Genomic DNA, 17244 nt, shown 5'->3' with positions numbered 1-17244 from the left:
ATATATATTTTCCCACGAGCAGTAGCATGGCTAGTGGCTGGAGGCGAAAACTGGGAGTGAAGACTCCTTGCTACTGTTCTCTCCTTATTTCACTATATGATCTTAGGCAAGTTCTTCCCTATCTCTGCCTCAGTTTCCCATCATGTAAAGTAGAAATACTCACTCACCTGCCTGAATTAATGAATGTTGAGATCCTCAGATGAAAACTCCTATCAAAGTGTAAAGCATCGTATGAAATAGGCTTCCCTGAGTCATAGCACTAAATTACTCATCAGTAAAAATTGGACTCTATAGAGTATCAGTGAAAGATTTACTTTTTTTTTTAAATTGCCCTCATTAAAAATATTCACTACCAAGATCTCAAGGTAAATGGAACTTTTGCACATTTAGACTACATTATGGTGTTACAAAAGAAGAGCATTCCCCAGATGAAAACACAAACTTTTTATGTATAACATACAGAATGGCTGATGGTGATATTTACATTGAGAAACCTTGGTGTAGGAAGTCTATAATACAGTGTAATATTTTCTTAGCTCAGAGTATGAAAAGACAACTTAGATAAAGGTGATTAAAATATGCCCTTTGGTAGCTCACTATACTGCTATGTTAGTGTTATGTGTTTCATCCTTGCTATATGGTAAATACACCAGGATGACACTTAAAAAAAAAAATCAGAATAGCAATTTTAGAAGGAACAGTGTCCTCTTGTGGTCCTAGATATAAACTACACTTTGTTTAAAAAAAATCCTTTTAGATTCAGCGAGATGGACTGAGTGCCGGCACACAGCAGTGGAGACTGAGGTAAGAAACCAGGGAATGTGTGAATCAAATACATATTGATTAAAAAGGTTGCTTTAAAATGTGTTCTTCAAAACAGTTCCAGTCTAGACTCCTCAGGGACATGTTGCTGTAAAGTACACTGCTTTATTTCCCTGCAATTTCAATAGCTGAGGTTTCCCCGTTCTGAAAAACTGGGATACTACCTACCTTTGCAAAACACTTTGATCCTAGGATGTAAATGCTGAATGTTATTACCTCTACTGTTCTTTTAAAACACTTCAATCAAGAGGGCCAATATTAAGCATGGGTTGCCACTTTACAAGCGGCTTATTCTCTTAAAACTAGGATTGTTTAAAGATATTGACGATATTCATAAACCTCAAAGTTTGATGTGCTCTGTTTTCACAAAAATCTGGCAATTTTTTCATTTCTTCACTCTAAATTAGGGACTTATTTGGATGAAAGTGAATCAGTACACACAAAAACAAAAAACCCACTCCTGTTTTTGAGTGAAAACCTCAAAATGTAAACATTAACTTCTTGTTCGGATATGGGATCAGTTTTCACATCAGCACATCTGAAGATTTGAACTTTCATGTTTCAGTGCAAAAATTCATATTTCATACAATTTGGAACATGAAATCACCCAAATCAAAATTGCTAAGAGTTTCACCCAGATATCACTAGATTTTCTTTTCTTAATTGGGGCAGAAAGTGGTGCTGAGATAAACCTACATAAATCCAGGATGTCTGTGTCAAAGTTTGTTAAAGTGATTTTTCATTTCATTACTAAAATGTTTTCAGAGCATTGCTCCAGCTAACAGAAAGGGCCACAGCGCAGTAGTGTACAATTCCAGCATGTACATCTATGGGGGATACTTCGACATCAAAGGGATTTCACAAGAGTTTTGGGCTTTACGTTTTGGTAAGTTAAAGCTTCTCTTAGGATCTGATCCAACGCCCAGTGAAGTTAATGGAGAGCCTCCATCATGACTTCAGTGGGATGTGGATTGGCCTCTTAAGAAACCCCTTATCAACAGGGATGGTATAGAAACCTGTGTAAACCCTCAGATTTTGCTATGGTGGGCAGAATTTAATCTTTCATTTAAAATTTTTTTTCCCCCTTACATTCTGATTGCAGAGAAAACCCATTTTAGGCTGGAATTAATGCTAGCAGGGCAACATAGTTCTGAAGGAGTCTGCACTAGTTCTCTGGGCTGAGGTCTCCAACACAATTTCAGCGAGTCCACTGTACAGAGATCAGCTGATAGGTTTTGCTGTCTACTGTCATATTTTTCACCTGTTCAAACAGGATTGCTAAAAACCTTAAGCCTCAGCTACACTGGTGATCTTCCCTGATTCCATGCATCAGTGCTCAGTCTCCACTATAGCTGTCCTCATTCAAACCTCTCATGTCGACTGGGTAAATTGCTGTAAATTTGTACTGGTGCACCTTATCCCTGTTTCAGCGGCTTTGCGTGTCTACCTCAGGGGTTTGTAGAGGTGCAGCAATATCAATGGTTTGTTACTGGTGTTAATATTCAGGGCAAGGCCTCAATGCTTTTTAGAAGTTAACCCATCTTTTGAAGACCCTATCTACCTCCCCATGAACATCCACTCTGTAAACAGAATTCAGTTCCTGAATTAGAACCTGACTTTTAATCTGCCACCCTTCACTATAAGTTGGTGCTGTTGCAACTGGCTTTTCAACTGGAGCCTTAAACTGCAAAGGAAGACAGCTATTCTCAGTCGCGTGCATCAAAGCTGTTCGACAGACAGGGTCTGCTCTGACAAAGTGTGTTTTACTGCAGAATTTTAAGCATCTCTAATTGCTGGGACTCAATGTAAAATACCATAGGGATCAAAATCCTGCATTGGCAGGGGATGGTTTCATCTGCATATTTCATCACCAGCCTCTATTATCCTGGTTTGCAAACCAGAAAATCCCATGTTCAGAGTGACTGAAAGCATTTGTCATCTAATGGCTGTTCAATGGTGTATCTGTATCATCCTGGGTTCCTCCTACCCATTGCCAGCAGAGGCACTAATGAGCAAGTGTGCCTGACGACTGGTGTACCCTCTCATCCCTGGAAAGCAAAGCAGTCTTTCCAGGTCAGAGTAGAAGCGCACGAACAGAGCAGTGTTAGGAAGCCTGCGGTACCTGCTCTGTAAATAAATGACTCCAGTTCCCAGGGTTGCCCATCTGGAACTTGCATTAACACACTTCAAAATAGGTTTTGGGATTTTTTTTTTAATCACCATACTTTAGTTTTCATATATTACCATGGCATCTCATGCCGGATTAACTTGAGGGAATGGAAAGGAAATAAAACTATCCTCATAGCTACATGTTGCTTTGTTCTTTAAATATGGTTGTTCTCAGTTATCAAACATCCTTGATATCTCTGTAATGTTACCTTTTGCTTTCAGATACAGGAGAGTGGTCACAGGTATCTCCACAGTCTTGTGACACTGGTCCAGGACCCCGGCATGGTCACTCAGCTGTGGTTTATGGCACAGGCATGTACCTGTTTGGCGGACTGATGGGGCTGAGTGAACAGAGGGACCTATGGAAGTGGGACTTTACAAGCTGCAAGTGGTCCACTATCAGAACAAGGTAAACCTCATTCATTGTCATACTAAATAAATTAGTGAAAGAAAAGTGAGGCCCCACCCTATAGCATTGTATCCAGGCAAACAGAGCTTAAAGTAGTGGAAGTATCTGAATCTTTGAAAATTAGACAGAGGACTAAGGAATAGAACACCTGGAACAATTGTTCACCCCTGTAACACACAAGAAGATCTTTGCAATTTCTGTGATTTCTTAGGGATTTAAGCTAACTGCATTGGATCAGGTTTCACTGTTCCTTGGATTTGAGTTTGAGAATTAGGGAAATAGAGCAAGTATGGAAAAGGTGTGGCTTCTGGTTGCCCTTATCTTTAATAGGAAGAGGCAGGCTGCAGAGACTACGGGGCCCACGGTGGGATGTTGCCATTTTAATCAAGGTAAAAACTGTCCAGATTGAGAGGGAGCATTGCATCTTGGGACCTCTTGTCTCTGTGGATCACCCTTCCATATCAAAATATGAGGGTGGCTGCAGTCTGCTGCATTTTATGTCAGGAAAAGATCCTTGATTTTTGGGAAAGTTGCCAAGGCAGCTCTTAGCTGGACAAAGTTTTGATGCCCCAGGGCCAGCAGAAATGTGATGACCATTTCCTTTTCCAACTGAAATAATGAATATTCTTGTTCTTCTTATAAGCACTAAATGTTGCCTGTCCTTGTGTTTAGACAAGGACCTCCAAAAGTGGTGGGACACTCTTCTGTGGTCTTTCAAGACTCCATGCTGACTTTTGGTGGAGGGATTTCAAATTCTAGGCCTAACAACAGCCTGTGGAAATACCATTTCAGTTCCCAGACGTGGGAAAAACTGGCTAGTACAACAGAGGTAATTCTTTCTTCTAAAAGGTATCACCGCATCCTGGGAATTGGTGTTGGTTTCCAGCTGACGCCAGGTTTCTCTAGGGCATCCCCCATCAATCACTGGTGTCCAAAGGGGAAAGAGCCTCAAAAGTCGCCGGCAGTCTCGAAGCAGCGTGCCCATTTTCATGGCTACTTTCGCCAGCAGCATGTACACCAACCATTCAGCAACGATGGTGGCACCGAGATAGAAATGAAAACCTTTAGCCAGCCTCTGGAGCCATTGGGCTTTTGCTTATTCCAAACCTCTTCAGACGCAGAGCTGTGCGCAGACAAAGCACAGAGCATATTTTCCAAAAATGAGCATCTCTCCCATTGCAGCTCTTCCAAAGAACAAGCTCTCACTGCCGCTGAAGTTACAAAAAACAGGAGAGGAACTGACTGTTGGCATGAGAGACCTACAAGCGTGGCAGTTACCAACCATCCTGATATGCTGCTCCTGATTGGGGGCAAGCCTCTGTCCAGTCTCTGTGAAATCTCACTCTGGCAAATGGAGCTGAACAGCATTTAAATGACCTACACATACGGAGGGAGAAGAGAGCCATTTCCACCTGCTTCTCAGCAGAACTACCAAGGAAGTATTCTATCCAATGGCCTACTGCACATTCTGGATGAAAAATAGTCTTCCTAATACCTGACCTGAACTTCTTTTTATAGTCTCTGTTCATGCTCCTGGTTTTATGTGGTGGAGAGACTCCTACCCAGATGCTTGTGGGATCCTCTTTTAACCCAAAATTACAGTAGATCTCCTTGCAACCCTCTCCCTGAGGTGAACCTGTTGAGCTCCTGATTCCACCCTTCTCTATAGTTGCCTTGTCTTCTGGCCAATTTCTAAGTCTTTTTTTAAGTTGGTGGCCAATTCTGTGTATAGATCATGGAACCCTTTAGGTTAGAAAGGTCATAGAATCCTAGTGCGTCCTTCTAGGCCTTACAAGCACTATTTATAGAGTAAAATGTGCCAGTTCTACCTTGACTCACACCCAGGCAACCCCATCAACATCAACACAATGTATATTGGGACAAAAGTTGGTCTTCTTGATAAATTAAGATTATGGTATTGGTTAATACATCCAAATAATGTTCAAAATTATGCATTTAAAATGCTACTGCCACAATATATTTGTTTCATTTAGGGGACAGATTGCAGGTGGCGAACACAGGTCAGTGCAGACAAATGTCCAAGAGTCAGACTTGAACAAAGGAAGAACGTATTGTGAAAGGTGTGTTAATGTGCTACCGTGAGCAAGTCTGTGATCTGTAAACAATCACAGACCAGGTTAAAGCTCATGCATGTTACTATCAGGAGCAATTAAATCCTTCTTTATGTAATGATAGCTAGAAACAATAGGAGAAGAGTGCATAAGGCACTGGGCCATATGGAAAAGTCTGAGCAGGTCTGAGGGTTTCCCTAAGGGAACAAACACAGAGGCTAGAAGATTGTTTGGCAAGCTGTGTATGTGTTCAAAAAGAAAAGTGAGGAGAGTGCAAAGGAAGCAGTTGTGAAGATGGCCCAGAGAGGGAGGAGAGACAGAACTTGCTGCAGAGGAAGACTTGGAAATTGTTAATAAAAAACTGCCTGTTTATTTCTACTGTGTCCAGGGAAACAGGACTTTGTGTTCAGTCTCTGTAGTGAAACAAGACTGCATCAGAAAATATCCCTGACTCATATTACCAATTTATCCTTCTAACTGAAACAAACCTCCAAGGTCCTGAATACTGGCTCATCGTCTGGGCCAAGCGAGCAGCAGTATTATGCTATTTAAATGGAAGATTTGGGGGTTTTGAAACAGAAATAGACCAGCATACAGCAGCCATAAAATGAGCAAATGAGGTCTTGAGTTGTATTAAACACAGGGACTGAAGATAACACCAAAGGAGTTATATTGTTCGGCCCTGGTGGTACTTGGACCCCAGTTGACTGCTTTGTGCTATGCTGATCACCAAGCTGCAGGAAGCATATGTGGCCATGGAGAAGGTATAACATAGTGCTGCAAGATAGATCCTAGGACCGAGGACATGATAAAAGGCTTGGACATTTTCTTACTGGAAAAAGAGAGCTTTTAAGTGAGCTTTTTGGTTGAACAAAACTGACTGAGAAACTGTTCATGCTGACAGAGCTCAAAAATTGAGGCCAGAGTCAAGGGGAAATGCCACTTCCTTTCTAATTTCTGCTTTAATCCTTTAGCTCTGTCATTTTTAAAAAACTGTTTTCACATGCCTTAAAATAGCAAAGTGCATATCACACATTTCTCTTCTAGTGAGTGCAAAGAAAAAAAAGAGCATCTCCATAGAACTCAGTTGTGGCTCTCCTGCAAATGCTGGGAAAAGTTGAAAGGTAAAAGTACTGAATTTACATACACAACTTATTCCAAAAGTTTTTGGCTGGATGCTGCCATCTCATGGCCTGATCCTGAAGAGTGGAGCACCCTCAATTGCCACTGAAGTCAAGGAGGACTCAGGATATTCAGCACTTTTCAGGAGGTTCAGAACTTGGCAAGTTCAGGGTATTTTTCTCAATTTCATGACGTTTTTAATAATAATGCATTTTTATGACCCTTGGATGTGTAACTTGTAACAAAGGTCAAATATAGCATAAATGAACGAGGTGCAGATATATGGCAAAAGTGTTTGGGCCCTAATTTTATTTAGGATTTATTTTAGTATGTTTAAAAAAATCCCCCTCCATCTAGTTTCATTAACTAGATGTGTCACTTCTTAAAATAGTCACAAAACTTCTGCCTGTATTTGTCAGCCTAGCCCACAGAGCTATTTGATATTTCCATATAAATTAACTACGGAGTTATTTAACTTAATGGTTAATCTTTAGCTTTGCTTATTACTGAAGTCAAACTTTTAATGATACTGGTAGCAGTGTTATCTTAATACTGGTTTGAGCAGGGTAATAACCATGGAATTATTTCAGACTGCTGTGAAGGCAGCTGGGATGTACATTAATTCCTACATCTGGAAAAGGAACACTTGTAACTACACCATCAGAGTACAGTAGTACCTCAGAGTTGCAAACACCTCAGGAATGGAAGTTGTTTGTAACTCTGAACAAAACGTTATGGCTATTCTTTCAGAAGTTTACAACTGAATAATGATTTAATACAGTTTCAAACTTTACTATGCAGAAGACAAATGCTGCTTTCCCTTTATTTTTTTAGTAGTTTGTTTAACACAGTACTGCACTTGCTTTTTTTTTGGTCTGCTGGTGCCTGATTATGTACTTTCGGTTCCAAACGAGGCATGTGGTTGAAAGGTCCGTTCATAACCCTGAGGTTCTACTGTACTAAGCCTGCATTACTTTTCTACACTCTTAATTCATGATTTTCTACAAAGGGTTTTCTAGTCTCAATCACGGACTTATTTTCACACATTATAAACATCAAACAAGGAATCTACCTCTTGATACACAGACACAGGCATGTTTCCAACCACTGATTAGATGGTGGAGGTTCCAGGGGCCTCTAGGATTGCCCAGACTCACAAAACAGTCTCAAGTTCTTCAGTAGAAATGTGTATATATGCTATCTTTTGCGTTGGTGTGAAGTGACAGGTTACGGTGCAGGCTCTGACTGAACCCAGCTCCCTAACAATTGGGCTCAGTGACATGTCAGAGTTAAGCATAGGCAGAGCACAATAATCTTAAATCAGATGCATGTTTTTATGTCAGCCCGAGTGAGCTGTATGGACCGTATTGACTTTTATCTTCTCTAGGATTGACTGGGGGGAAGGGGGATGTAGCCGCAAAAGGCAGCTGTAGAGCACCCCTAGATGCCAGCAGAGACCGTTCATTCGCTGGCTGACTTACTTCTAAATCTTTAAAAACAAATGTGATTTGATACTGGAAGGGAGGTTTTGAAATTCAAAGAGATGTGTCACAGTCACTTACAGACAGGAGCTCTCCTCTGCGGGGGCATCCGAGTGCCTTTTTGCCATGAATGTTTGTATTCCTCGCCTGCTGCCATAGCAAGCTGCAAACAGCTTGAACTGAGCCCTCAGTAAGCAATATTTGCTTTCAGCACTGCATTAGTGTCCCTGGAGCAGCTTTCATTTCAGTGCGTTAGTAACAGTTACTGTAGTTAATGGCTGCGGTAATGTTTTCCAGAAACCTTGAATAGTGTCACCCTTCCCTTGCTTGTTACCTTAGTAAGATTTTCAATGAAAATGTTTATTTCTCAAAGGAGGGGAAAAGTTAGCCGACTTGAACAAAACACTCCATAACCCCGTTACAGCTGCTCACCCTATCTATATATGAGTTGGGCAAGGATTCAGGAACTGTCATTAGTTTAACTCTGGCCCAAGTTAGTAATGACCAAAAGTCATTACCATCTGGTGGCACGGCAGTGGTCTGTGTGAAATAATCAGTGGATTAGCTCCAGTTAGTAGCTATCACCACCATTAGCATCTTTGTTGGCAAGCTGAGTGAAGGGACTCATTTCTCCACTTGAGCTGCTCCTTAAGCACAGGGCGCAGGCCAGCATGGGAGAGGCTTGCATTGCTGCCATCTGTCCTGTATCTCTTCACTGGCTAAACATACTGTTTTCCAAGGCTTGAAACATTTCATAAGCAGCACACTCACTTTACAAAGTGAAAGGGTATAACCAGACTATTTGTATTAACCTCTTCTGGGACTGCAAATGTATTGTTATAGCTTGAAAAGTGAGACTATTTTAAAGTCTCGTATATTTATAGAATTAAGATACAAGAACAAATCTGTCCTTATTGATTTAACAACTTCTTGTAAGACGCAGTAAATCTACATTAGGTCAGAATATTCTGATTCTTTGTTTACCGTTGGCTTCTCCTGAGCAACAGAAGAAACTGTGTTTATCAATATCGAGGGCAGGGCAGTTAGCTGCAAAATAGACATTTTATTGTGAATGATAAGAGACAAAAGTAAATGTACTTTTTCTCATTCAATAAAGTTATGTTAAGTCAACCTGTGTCATGGTTTTGTTTCAGAAGCAGGTTTGAAAAATATAGTTGAGTTAGAGGACGTGGAAGCTTTGTAGCTTTTGCTAGAGCTCTCACTTCCTTCTGATTTAACTCACTCTTTCCTTTAGTTATAGGGCTAGAAGACAATTTTGACCTGCTCAGCTCTCACTTTTTTCCAGTAAGGGGTAAGAAGTAGTGCCTTCTTGGGAGTCATGTTCTTAAATGGATGTAGCTGTGAAAGGGGGAGAGAGAGAGCGCAAAAAATATTTTGACATTTTCCTGAATTTAATTAGCAATAATTGGCCTGTTTGTTTTCCTACAAATAGGTCTTCAATTCCCTCAAATCCTCCCCACCCCACCCTTTTTTTTTTTTTTTTTTTGATGTCTCCAAGTCTTTACCTTGGGCTAATGAACTAGCAATTTAAAAAGTTATATTATAAACCTCCAACTAAGCTATATACATTTAGGGACTGTGATGGGGTGTCTAGCCCACACAAGACTGGAAGGGGTTAAGATGGCCAGGTGGGCCAATCAGTTCCACAGGCTGCACCTGGAGCAGGAGCCAGGGAGCAGGAAATTGATTGGGAGCAGACTCACAAGGACAGAAACAGGAGGGGCTTGTATAAAGCCCAGGAGCTAGCAACAGAAAGGGGCAGCAGGGAAGTAGGCTGCAGTCTCTCCCTGGGAAGAGGGAGTTGGGAGGCAGGGGAAGCCAGGAAAGCAGCAAAGCAGGTCCCTGCAGGCCTTGGCTGCTGACAGAAGGACCCCTGAGCTGGAACCTGGAGCAGAGGCAGGCCCAGGTTCCCCAACCAGCCACTGGGGATGTGGCATCGACAGGCTGAAGACAATGGACTTTCTGATACATTCTGGAAAGACTTTGGGTACCCCCCCCCGGGGAGGAGTGACCTGGCTGGAGGGATGAGTCACGAAGAGGAGGGGTCTGCAGGGCAAGAGGATGCCAGGAGGGACACTGCCTGAGGAGGGCACAATGCCTAGCCCGAGTTAATCCCCAGCACGACCAGCAGGAAGCACCACCAGTGGTGAGTTCACCCGGTGACAGAGGTTTCAAAGGTGTTCAAGCTCCCATTTACACACTTAATAACCAGCTTTTCAAACGTGTTCAGCAACCAATAGCCCCCATTACAAAATCTGGAACTTAATACTGTGAGTTATCCACATGTTTTAATGTATCTTAAATTGCATTTTAGTTTTAGTCACAAATGGTCACAGACAAGTCTGTGATGGGGGTCAGAGTCTTAACCTATTTAGCCAAGTATGGGTTAAAAGTCTTTCCATGAACAGAGTATCTTCAGCAACACTATCTCAAGCAAGGGGCTGCCAGCAAACCTTAACATTTGCGGAGAAAAATGTGGCTTGTATTGGCTCGGGCTAAAGCTTTATTATAGATGACACAAGAACTGTAACAAGGATAGAGTGTTTGATAGTCACACCGTTTACCTTTTGCTTTGGTTTCATTGGAGCAGTCTTTCCTACACTGACTCTTGGCTAGCCTGCCCTGCTAAAGTCACTTTCGCTGCCTTACAATTCTGTGGAAGTGACGTTCAAAGGAAAGATGACTCTGGGAGACCATTGTGAACAGATGTGGTATATTTAAGAGAAAACTACAATAAAAACAATTCACGATTGATTCTGAGTGGACTACAAATCACAGTTCTTGTTCCCATGTACAGACTCAATACAAAGCTCAGTGCAGTGCCTCTAATACAGTTTATACATTGGCTATCGTCGTGAAGCAGGAGGGTGAACTTTATAAAAAACCAAACAAATAAATTATACGCTGAGCTATTGTCAAGCTTTACATATAAAACGTAAAAATACAGTAGCTAGTGTGATTTTTAACAAAACTGTCTAGCTAAAAAACATTCTTACATACTTTGAAATAAGTTTGTCCAGTTAAGGATAATTAGTAGTGTGTGTAGGAGGAAACGAGAGAAGCAAAGTGCTCAGCCAGAAAGTAAAATGGCTGGGAATGTCACAGAAGATTCCTACCTTCCTCCCGCATTGTACAATGCCCGCTCCCTACCACAAACCGCACCCTCCAGGGTGCTTCAGCACTTAAGCTGAAGACGAATATCCTGATGCCTAGTGTCAGATGCTAATGCCGAGTGCTCCAGATCACAGGTCTCAAATGCAGACTCTTCAAACTGCCTGGATTTCACTGTCTAACCATAAAAACCTAGTGTGCTTATAAAAGTCATTTAATTTTAACGCATTTGAGTAGGGGGGCCTTCAATTATTTCTAGAGTCCTAAGAAAGATTCAGGTAGAATGATGACTTCTCTGGGCCAGAAAACAACTCCCAGAGCTTAGCAGACCATAATGTATCTCCCAGCTTTTCACATCTTCAAATGGCTGCTCTGTTATAGACATTTTTAAACATGCCTCTGATGAGTCGTCTTGTGAAACCCATGCTCTTTGCTACTCTGGGTTATACTTGCATCATTAACTACAAAGATTTTTTAAATAAAAATTTACTATTGTCCAGCTATTTGTGAAAAGCCTTGGGTGTGACAGAGCGTACTGCTAACAGAGTTTGCTGCTAATCCAGGAAGTTCTGATAAGACATCTCGAGTGACAAGGTGTTGGGCTGACAGTTGAGCTTTAAATGTTAGTCAAGAGAGACAGCTGCTAGGTGAATGCCCTAACCTCCCACAGGTTTGGATTCTAGCAGCACACGTTTACTACTTGACAATATAGCCCCATGCTGCTTCTGAAGGGGAAGGATGATCACGTAGTACAGCATCTCCTGCAAGAGGCAGGAATGTGCTGAAGACAAAAAGTGAGGTGTGGGGTAGGGGAGAGATTGGAAGGAGAACACGACTGAAAAGAAGAGGTTTGGAGAATAACCCAGTTCAAATTTGGATTTCTTTCCACAGAGTCTCTTTCCTGGAGCAGCAAGTTTTTCCCTTCAAAGTTATTTGTTCAGAAAACAGTCCAAAATAAAGTCCTACTGTGCTACATAGACTAATGCTCAAATTTGAAGAAATTCAAACTTACGTATGTAACTGGCTAATGTGTAAGTACACCTCTACCCCAATACAACGCTGTCCTCGGGAGCCAAAAAATCTTACCGCGTTATATCGAACTTGCTTTGATCCACTGGAGAGCGCAGCTGCCCCCCCACCCCCGAGAGCTGCTTTTCCGTGTTATATCCGAATTTGTGTTATATCGGGGTAGAGGTGTACTGCTTTATACTGCCGGTCTTACTTATTAGCAGAGCCATATTCCTTTAGTTAAAGTGGTAAAGAGGCCCGTGGTTTTGGTCTCCAAGATCCTGCACTCTAATTCTGATGCCACATGTATATGGCATAACTGAACATATGATGTAAGTAGCTATGGCATTTATTACATAAGCATTTCAATGGAAATTATTACTCGAGGAGTTTAGACTCTCCAACCTGCTGCTGTGAGACTCCTCAGATGAGATCGGTGCTAGAGCCATCACTTCCTTGAGGTTAATAAGGTAAATTAGTTTCTATTTACATTTCCATGATCAAGGTGGTCACATGGCCCAGCCACCCTTCTGCAATGTGTTTACAATAGTCACATTTTAATTCCAGACATAAAGTATTTTACTGAAATCCGTTTGATATCTAGAAACTAAACACCAACATAGTAAAAGAGGAAGAAGCAAAATGCAACATTTAATTACTATAAACTGGAATAAGCATCAGTAAAAAGTGGGGTGATGTTTTTGTAATTCAAATGGAGATTAAATCCTTCGTTCTGGGAGTTGGGTTTTTCCCTATTTGAACACCACACAGTGAGTGGCACATGTTGCCTACTTCTCACGCTTTTCTAATTTTAAAAGGGCTGTTTTGCTGTACTTCGTAACTGTTCAACAATGTCATCAAATGTCCCAACAACAAATTCAAAACCTGGACGGCAGAATTTTATAGATGAAGCACTAAAGTTAAAATAACTAAATGCCAATGGGCAACATTTTACAGGCTAGCTGGGCCTTCTATACAACCAGTAGAAAACAGGAAATGGTAAGAAATGCCCCCTTCTGAGTGGACGAAAGGCAGTAATTGATACTTATAGGTGTCACGGTTCCTGTATTTTTCTTTGTTTTGGTAAATATGGGTCCTCTGTAATGTTACAATATGATTCAACAGCCAATCAAGGCTACTGCACTTCTATCTGCCATTTTGTAAATAACATTTTAGTGAAACAAAACTATAAGCATCAGATCATCATTGGAACAGAACAGGATTTACAGATCACAATTTTCCAAGTGACTAGCAATTGTGTGTGCCCAACTTGACATTTAAAAGGCCCTCATTTTCAGCAAGTGGGGAGCACTCACCCTCTGAAAATTAGTGGTAAAATCCTTGTCCCCCTTTAAGTCATTAGGAGTTTTGCCATTGACTTTGAGGGGGCCAAGATTTCATCCCAAATATCTGAAGCTGAGCACCAAAAATCCAGGCATCTAAAATCACTAGTTACTTTGGAAAAATCCTGGCCATAGTTCTAAGGGATTAAAAAGATCACACTAATTAATTCAGCATTAAACTGTTTAGATATTAGGGGCACAATATTTTCACCACCATGTATAATTTATTGGACACTGATGGTAACTGGGAAGAGGAGGGGGGAGGGATTGCACATACTATGCACTATGCTTAATTATTTTATTTTGTTAAGAGGCTACTGAGGCTAGTGCACAGTTCACTTCAACCTGCTGTATCAACCAACAAACTTGATTTACATTAAAATTCTGCTGTCATCTGTCCGTTCACAAAACCAACACATCTCTCTGGCAGGTGATGCTGCTGAGCAAACAGGTTAACAGGAAGTGCCAAGTTTCTCCATCACAGTAATGGCTTTGTTCCTGCACCTGTAGCTTCCCATTGCTGCAGCAACCTTTTTGGGCAAATGTACTAACCCAGGCTAAGATATGAACCAGGAAGCCATATCTCTCCAAACCTGCCACAAAGCTTGGACTTGAAGAGTAAACAATCCAGAGCTCTACTACATTGGATACAGTTGAATGGGGAGCGAGCAGAACCACCGCATCAGGCCTACGACAGAAGTTCAGCTTTGAGGATGAGAAGTGCGGGAGTCAGTGAGGACTTGGGCTGCTCAATTCCTCTCACAATCAGTGCACAGAGAGCGTGGGAAAACCTGTAGTACCAGCCACAAATCACTAGCACTGGTTCCTGTAGCAGTACCCGGGTACCACTGTCCACACAGTTACAGGCTGGTCTTCCAAGCCCCACGGCTAGTTACATTTTCCCTATGTAAGGCCCTTTTTGGGGGGGGAGGGGGAGAGAGGGAAGAAGAGACTGAGGAGTGACAGTGGGCCATGTACAATGAACAAGATCGCTCTCAATAAGCATCTTGCAGACAAAAGTACGACAGCAGCCCCTGACAGAATCAGCCACATTCAGCAGCAGCAAACTCTGTTATGTTGAGGGAAAAATCAACCCCAGACTAACCCATTCTCATCCACCACCACAGTGCTTTAGTCCAGTTTTTATTTTCCACATTTAGAAACGTGCAGATTTTAAGCGAGCAGGAGTGAAATTGGGCAAAAGTTTAAGAATTTTCTTTCGAAGTGTTTCCACCAACATGAGCTATCTGCATGTAAATATTTATAAAATACAGCACTATGCAGAGACTCGCCTCTGGCCCCAGTCAGAAACAGAAACCTACCCTCCTTGCTATTTCAACCATGCATTCCTGTTCGGACAGGGTCACGATAAAGGACATCAAATTATTGTCCAATTGGGCTCCCATTTTTCTCCTTCCTTTGACCTTCTGTTAAAAGTTTTCTATAGCACTCCTCACCATAGTATCTAAATGCTCATCTGCGTGGTTTCTCCTGGGGACCCTATTGCCTGCAGCCCTAATGGGCTCTTCAAGCTAACTTACTGTCCATATCCTAATCCTCCTTAGTATGTGGTAGCAAACACTTCCACCATTAGTACAGGAAGGTCAGCACTTTGCAGTGTGTAGTCTGGTCACCACTCTTGCACAAATGGGTGAACTGCCATTAGGAGACATTTGACCCTTGATCCTCTTTCTGTCCCCAGCTGACCTCTTTCCACTCTCACTCCCACCCACACCCGATACTGAAGTTTGGAACTGAATACAGGCAGGATATTAACTGTTCTGTTTGTACGCTTGTGCCACTAACCAGCTAGTTGAGTGTTCCTAAATAACAGCAGCTGGAAACACCCACAGATCCAAGATCAACAGTGAAAACTCCCTCTAGCCCTAAAATATATAACAGAGACCAGCCTTTGGAGAGTCCCTGTGTTCATGCCCTTCATCCTTAGGTCTTGCTTCAGCACCCAACTAGGATGCATATCTATTGCTAAAATACATCTAAACATGTTTGTTAAGTCTTCTAGGAAATTAAGATGTCTGGGGAAAAATAAGGGACCTCCCTTCCTTTCTCTTGGAATGCTAAGCTGTTTGGCAGAAGAATTTTTCCTTTCTCTGGCTACGAAGAGCAGCTTGAATCCAGTTACTGAGGTAAATGGGCACCCATGGGCTGGATTTTCAGTTCTTTCCAGGTGCTGTAAAGAGAAGGTACAAAGACTACAAAGAGGGTTAAGGCCAAGAAGGCTTGTCCATGTTGGTACAAAGGAAAACAGAGAAGGGACATTCACACAGAAAAGAATGGCCTTGACTGTATAAAATTACCATGATCACTATGAGTCAACGTTTATATTCATAACCAGCAGGTGGCCCTAGAAGTTCTTCTAATTTCTCCAAGAGTCAAGTTATGAAGCTCTGGGCCACGACTTTTCACAAAGCTAGTGGACTGATATCAGAGTGAACACTTTCCATTTATGAAGCAGTAAAAGGTAAAGAGACTAAGTCGAATGCGGATGGAACATTCCTAGATTTCGTTATTCATGCCCAGAACTAGTTCCAGTTCTCTCCTGAGAGAGAAGCTCGTGCATCCTTGGAGCTTTATGTCCTAGTTTATACTATAGTTCTAGCTGAACTGCAATAAAGGTGAAAGTTTCCCTCCAGATTCTCAGCAAAGCAGCTGGTTGTTTGTGGCCACATCCAGCAAGAGCTTAATCCCAGGTAGGTCCTTCCAAAGGGCTCCCTGAAGATGCTAGAAGGTTTGAGTTTTCAGCAGATTGGAAGCACCTCCTCTCAGAGTTCAGTGGTGAGTAAACATTTCGGCCTTATCGCAGGATCCTCCGCGACGGGGCTAAAGAGAGGAAAGCAAAGCAAAGACCCTGTAAATACACTCTTCCACAGAACAATCTGCTGGGAGGAGTGCAGGATGCTACTACTGGGGCAAATACCATGAGTTTAGCTGTGGCCCAACAACTCTATGGAAAGCTGGTACTGACTGGGTGGTAAGAGCTCACAGCTGCTGAGGAGAAAAGGATACAGTCGGCCGTCTGTCGCTAGCCTACATTCTTGGCTGCTCAAGAGGAAGGTTCAGAAGAACAATTAGCACTAAGATGTCTGGGCACACCTGGACTTCCAAGACCAACACACATTAGCATGGTTTAAATCTGCTCCAAATCTGACTGCAGGGAAGGGCGCAGGATTTTAATGCTAATTTAACCCACACTATTTTTTCATCTACAGAGAGTCAAGTGCATGTGAAAGGAGACAGGCTAACAGTTGTACTGCACCTGTGCTGGTGAAGTAGCAGCAGTACAAGCTTTCTCCACACTACCTCAGCAGTGCATTTCACCGGGGACCTGGAGGGATCCCTAGGGATGAAGGGCAGTTCAGTCTCCAAAGCGTCTCCTCTGAGATTCCAACAAACTTCAATAAGGGCCTATGTTTGGGGTGTAGATACCTGCTCATTAGGAGCATGTACATTAATGAGCTGTATTTATTTCTGAGAGCAGGCAATGTTGCACATTGTTCTCTTTCAAGGAGAAGTGAACAATGAATGTTAGCAGCTTCCGTGGTAATGCAGCAAACGTCTAAGATCCAGATTTGTGTTGGCTGTTTTCAGTGGTTGCGTTCCCTTTGTGTTGTAACTGGGAGAAGGAACAGAGCTTCCTATTTTCTCTAAAAGGGACCAGCTGCAGA

General features: G+C 42.1%; 2 protein-coding genes across 13 annotated transcripts in view; one reads left to right on the top strand and one right to left on the bottom strand.

Moving 5' to 3' along the window:
* LOC125644931 (leucine-zipper-like transcriptional regulator 1) overlaps positions 1 to 9206 on the top strand; it is a 79884-nt gene extending 70678 nt beyond the window's left edge. For 9 of the 12 annotated variants that reach the window (XM_075117730.1, XM_048869706.2, XM_075117731.1 and 6 more), the window contains 4 exons: positions 758 to 804; positions 1588 to 1708; positions 3214 to 3400; positions 4073 to 6652. In XM_075117730.1, coding sequence (XP_074973831.1) covers positions 758 to 804; positions 1588 to 1708; positions 3214 to 3400; positions 4073 to 4772 — 1055 coding nt within the window. In that variant the 3' untranslated portion in view covers positions 4773 to 6652. Of the gene's footprint in view, positions 1 to 757; positions 805 to 1587; positions 1709 to 3213; positions 3401 to 4072 lie in introns of all 12 variants that reach the window. The other 3 variants (XM_048869713.2, XM_048869712.2, XM_048869708.2) reach the window with 3 other exon arrangements.
* Positions 9207 to 10792: 1586 nt separating this feature from the next.
* Positions 10793 to 17244, bottom strand: part of LOC125644933 (band 4.1-like protein 5) — a 35809-nt gene continuing 29357 nt past the window's right edge. Inside the window, exon 11 of the mRNA XM_075117732.1 lies at positions 10793 to 16399. Within this exon, the coding sequence (XP_074973833.1) occupies positions 16342 to 16399 (58 nt within the window). The 3' untranslated portion in view covers positions 10793 to 16341. The remainder of the gene's footprint in view (positions 16400 to 17244) is intronic.

The sequence above is a fragment of the Caretta caretta genome, chromosome 11 (genome assembly GCF_965140235.1).
Source record: "Caretta caretta isolate rCarCar2 chromosome 11, rCarCar1.hap1, whole genome shotgun sequence".
Taxonomy (NCBI): domain Eukaryota; kingdom Metazoa; phylum Chordata; order Testudines; family Cheloniidae; genus Caretta; species Caretta caretta.
The sequence above is the reverse complement of the archived record's forward strand: the minus strand, read 5'-3'. Positions and strand labels throughout refer to the sequence as shown.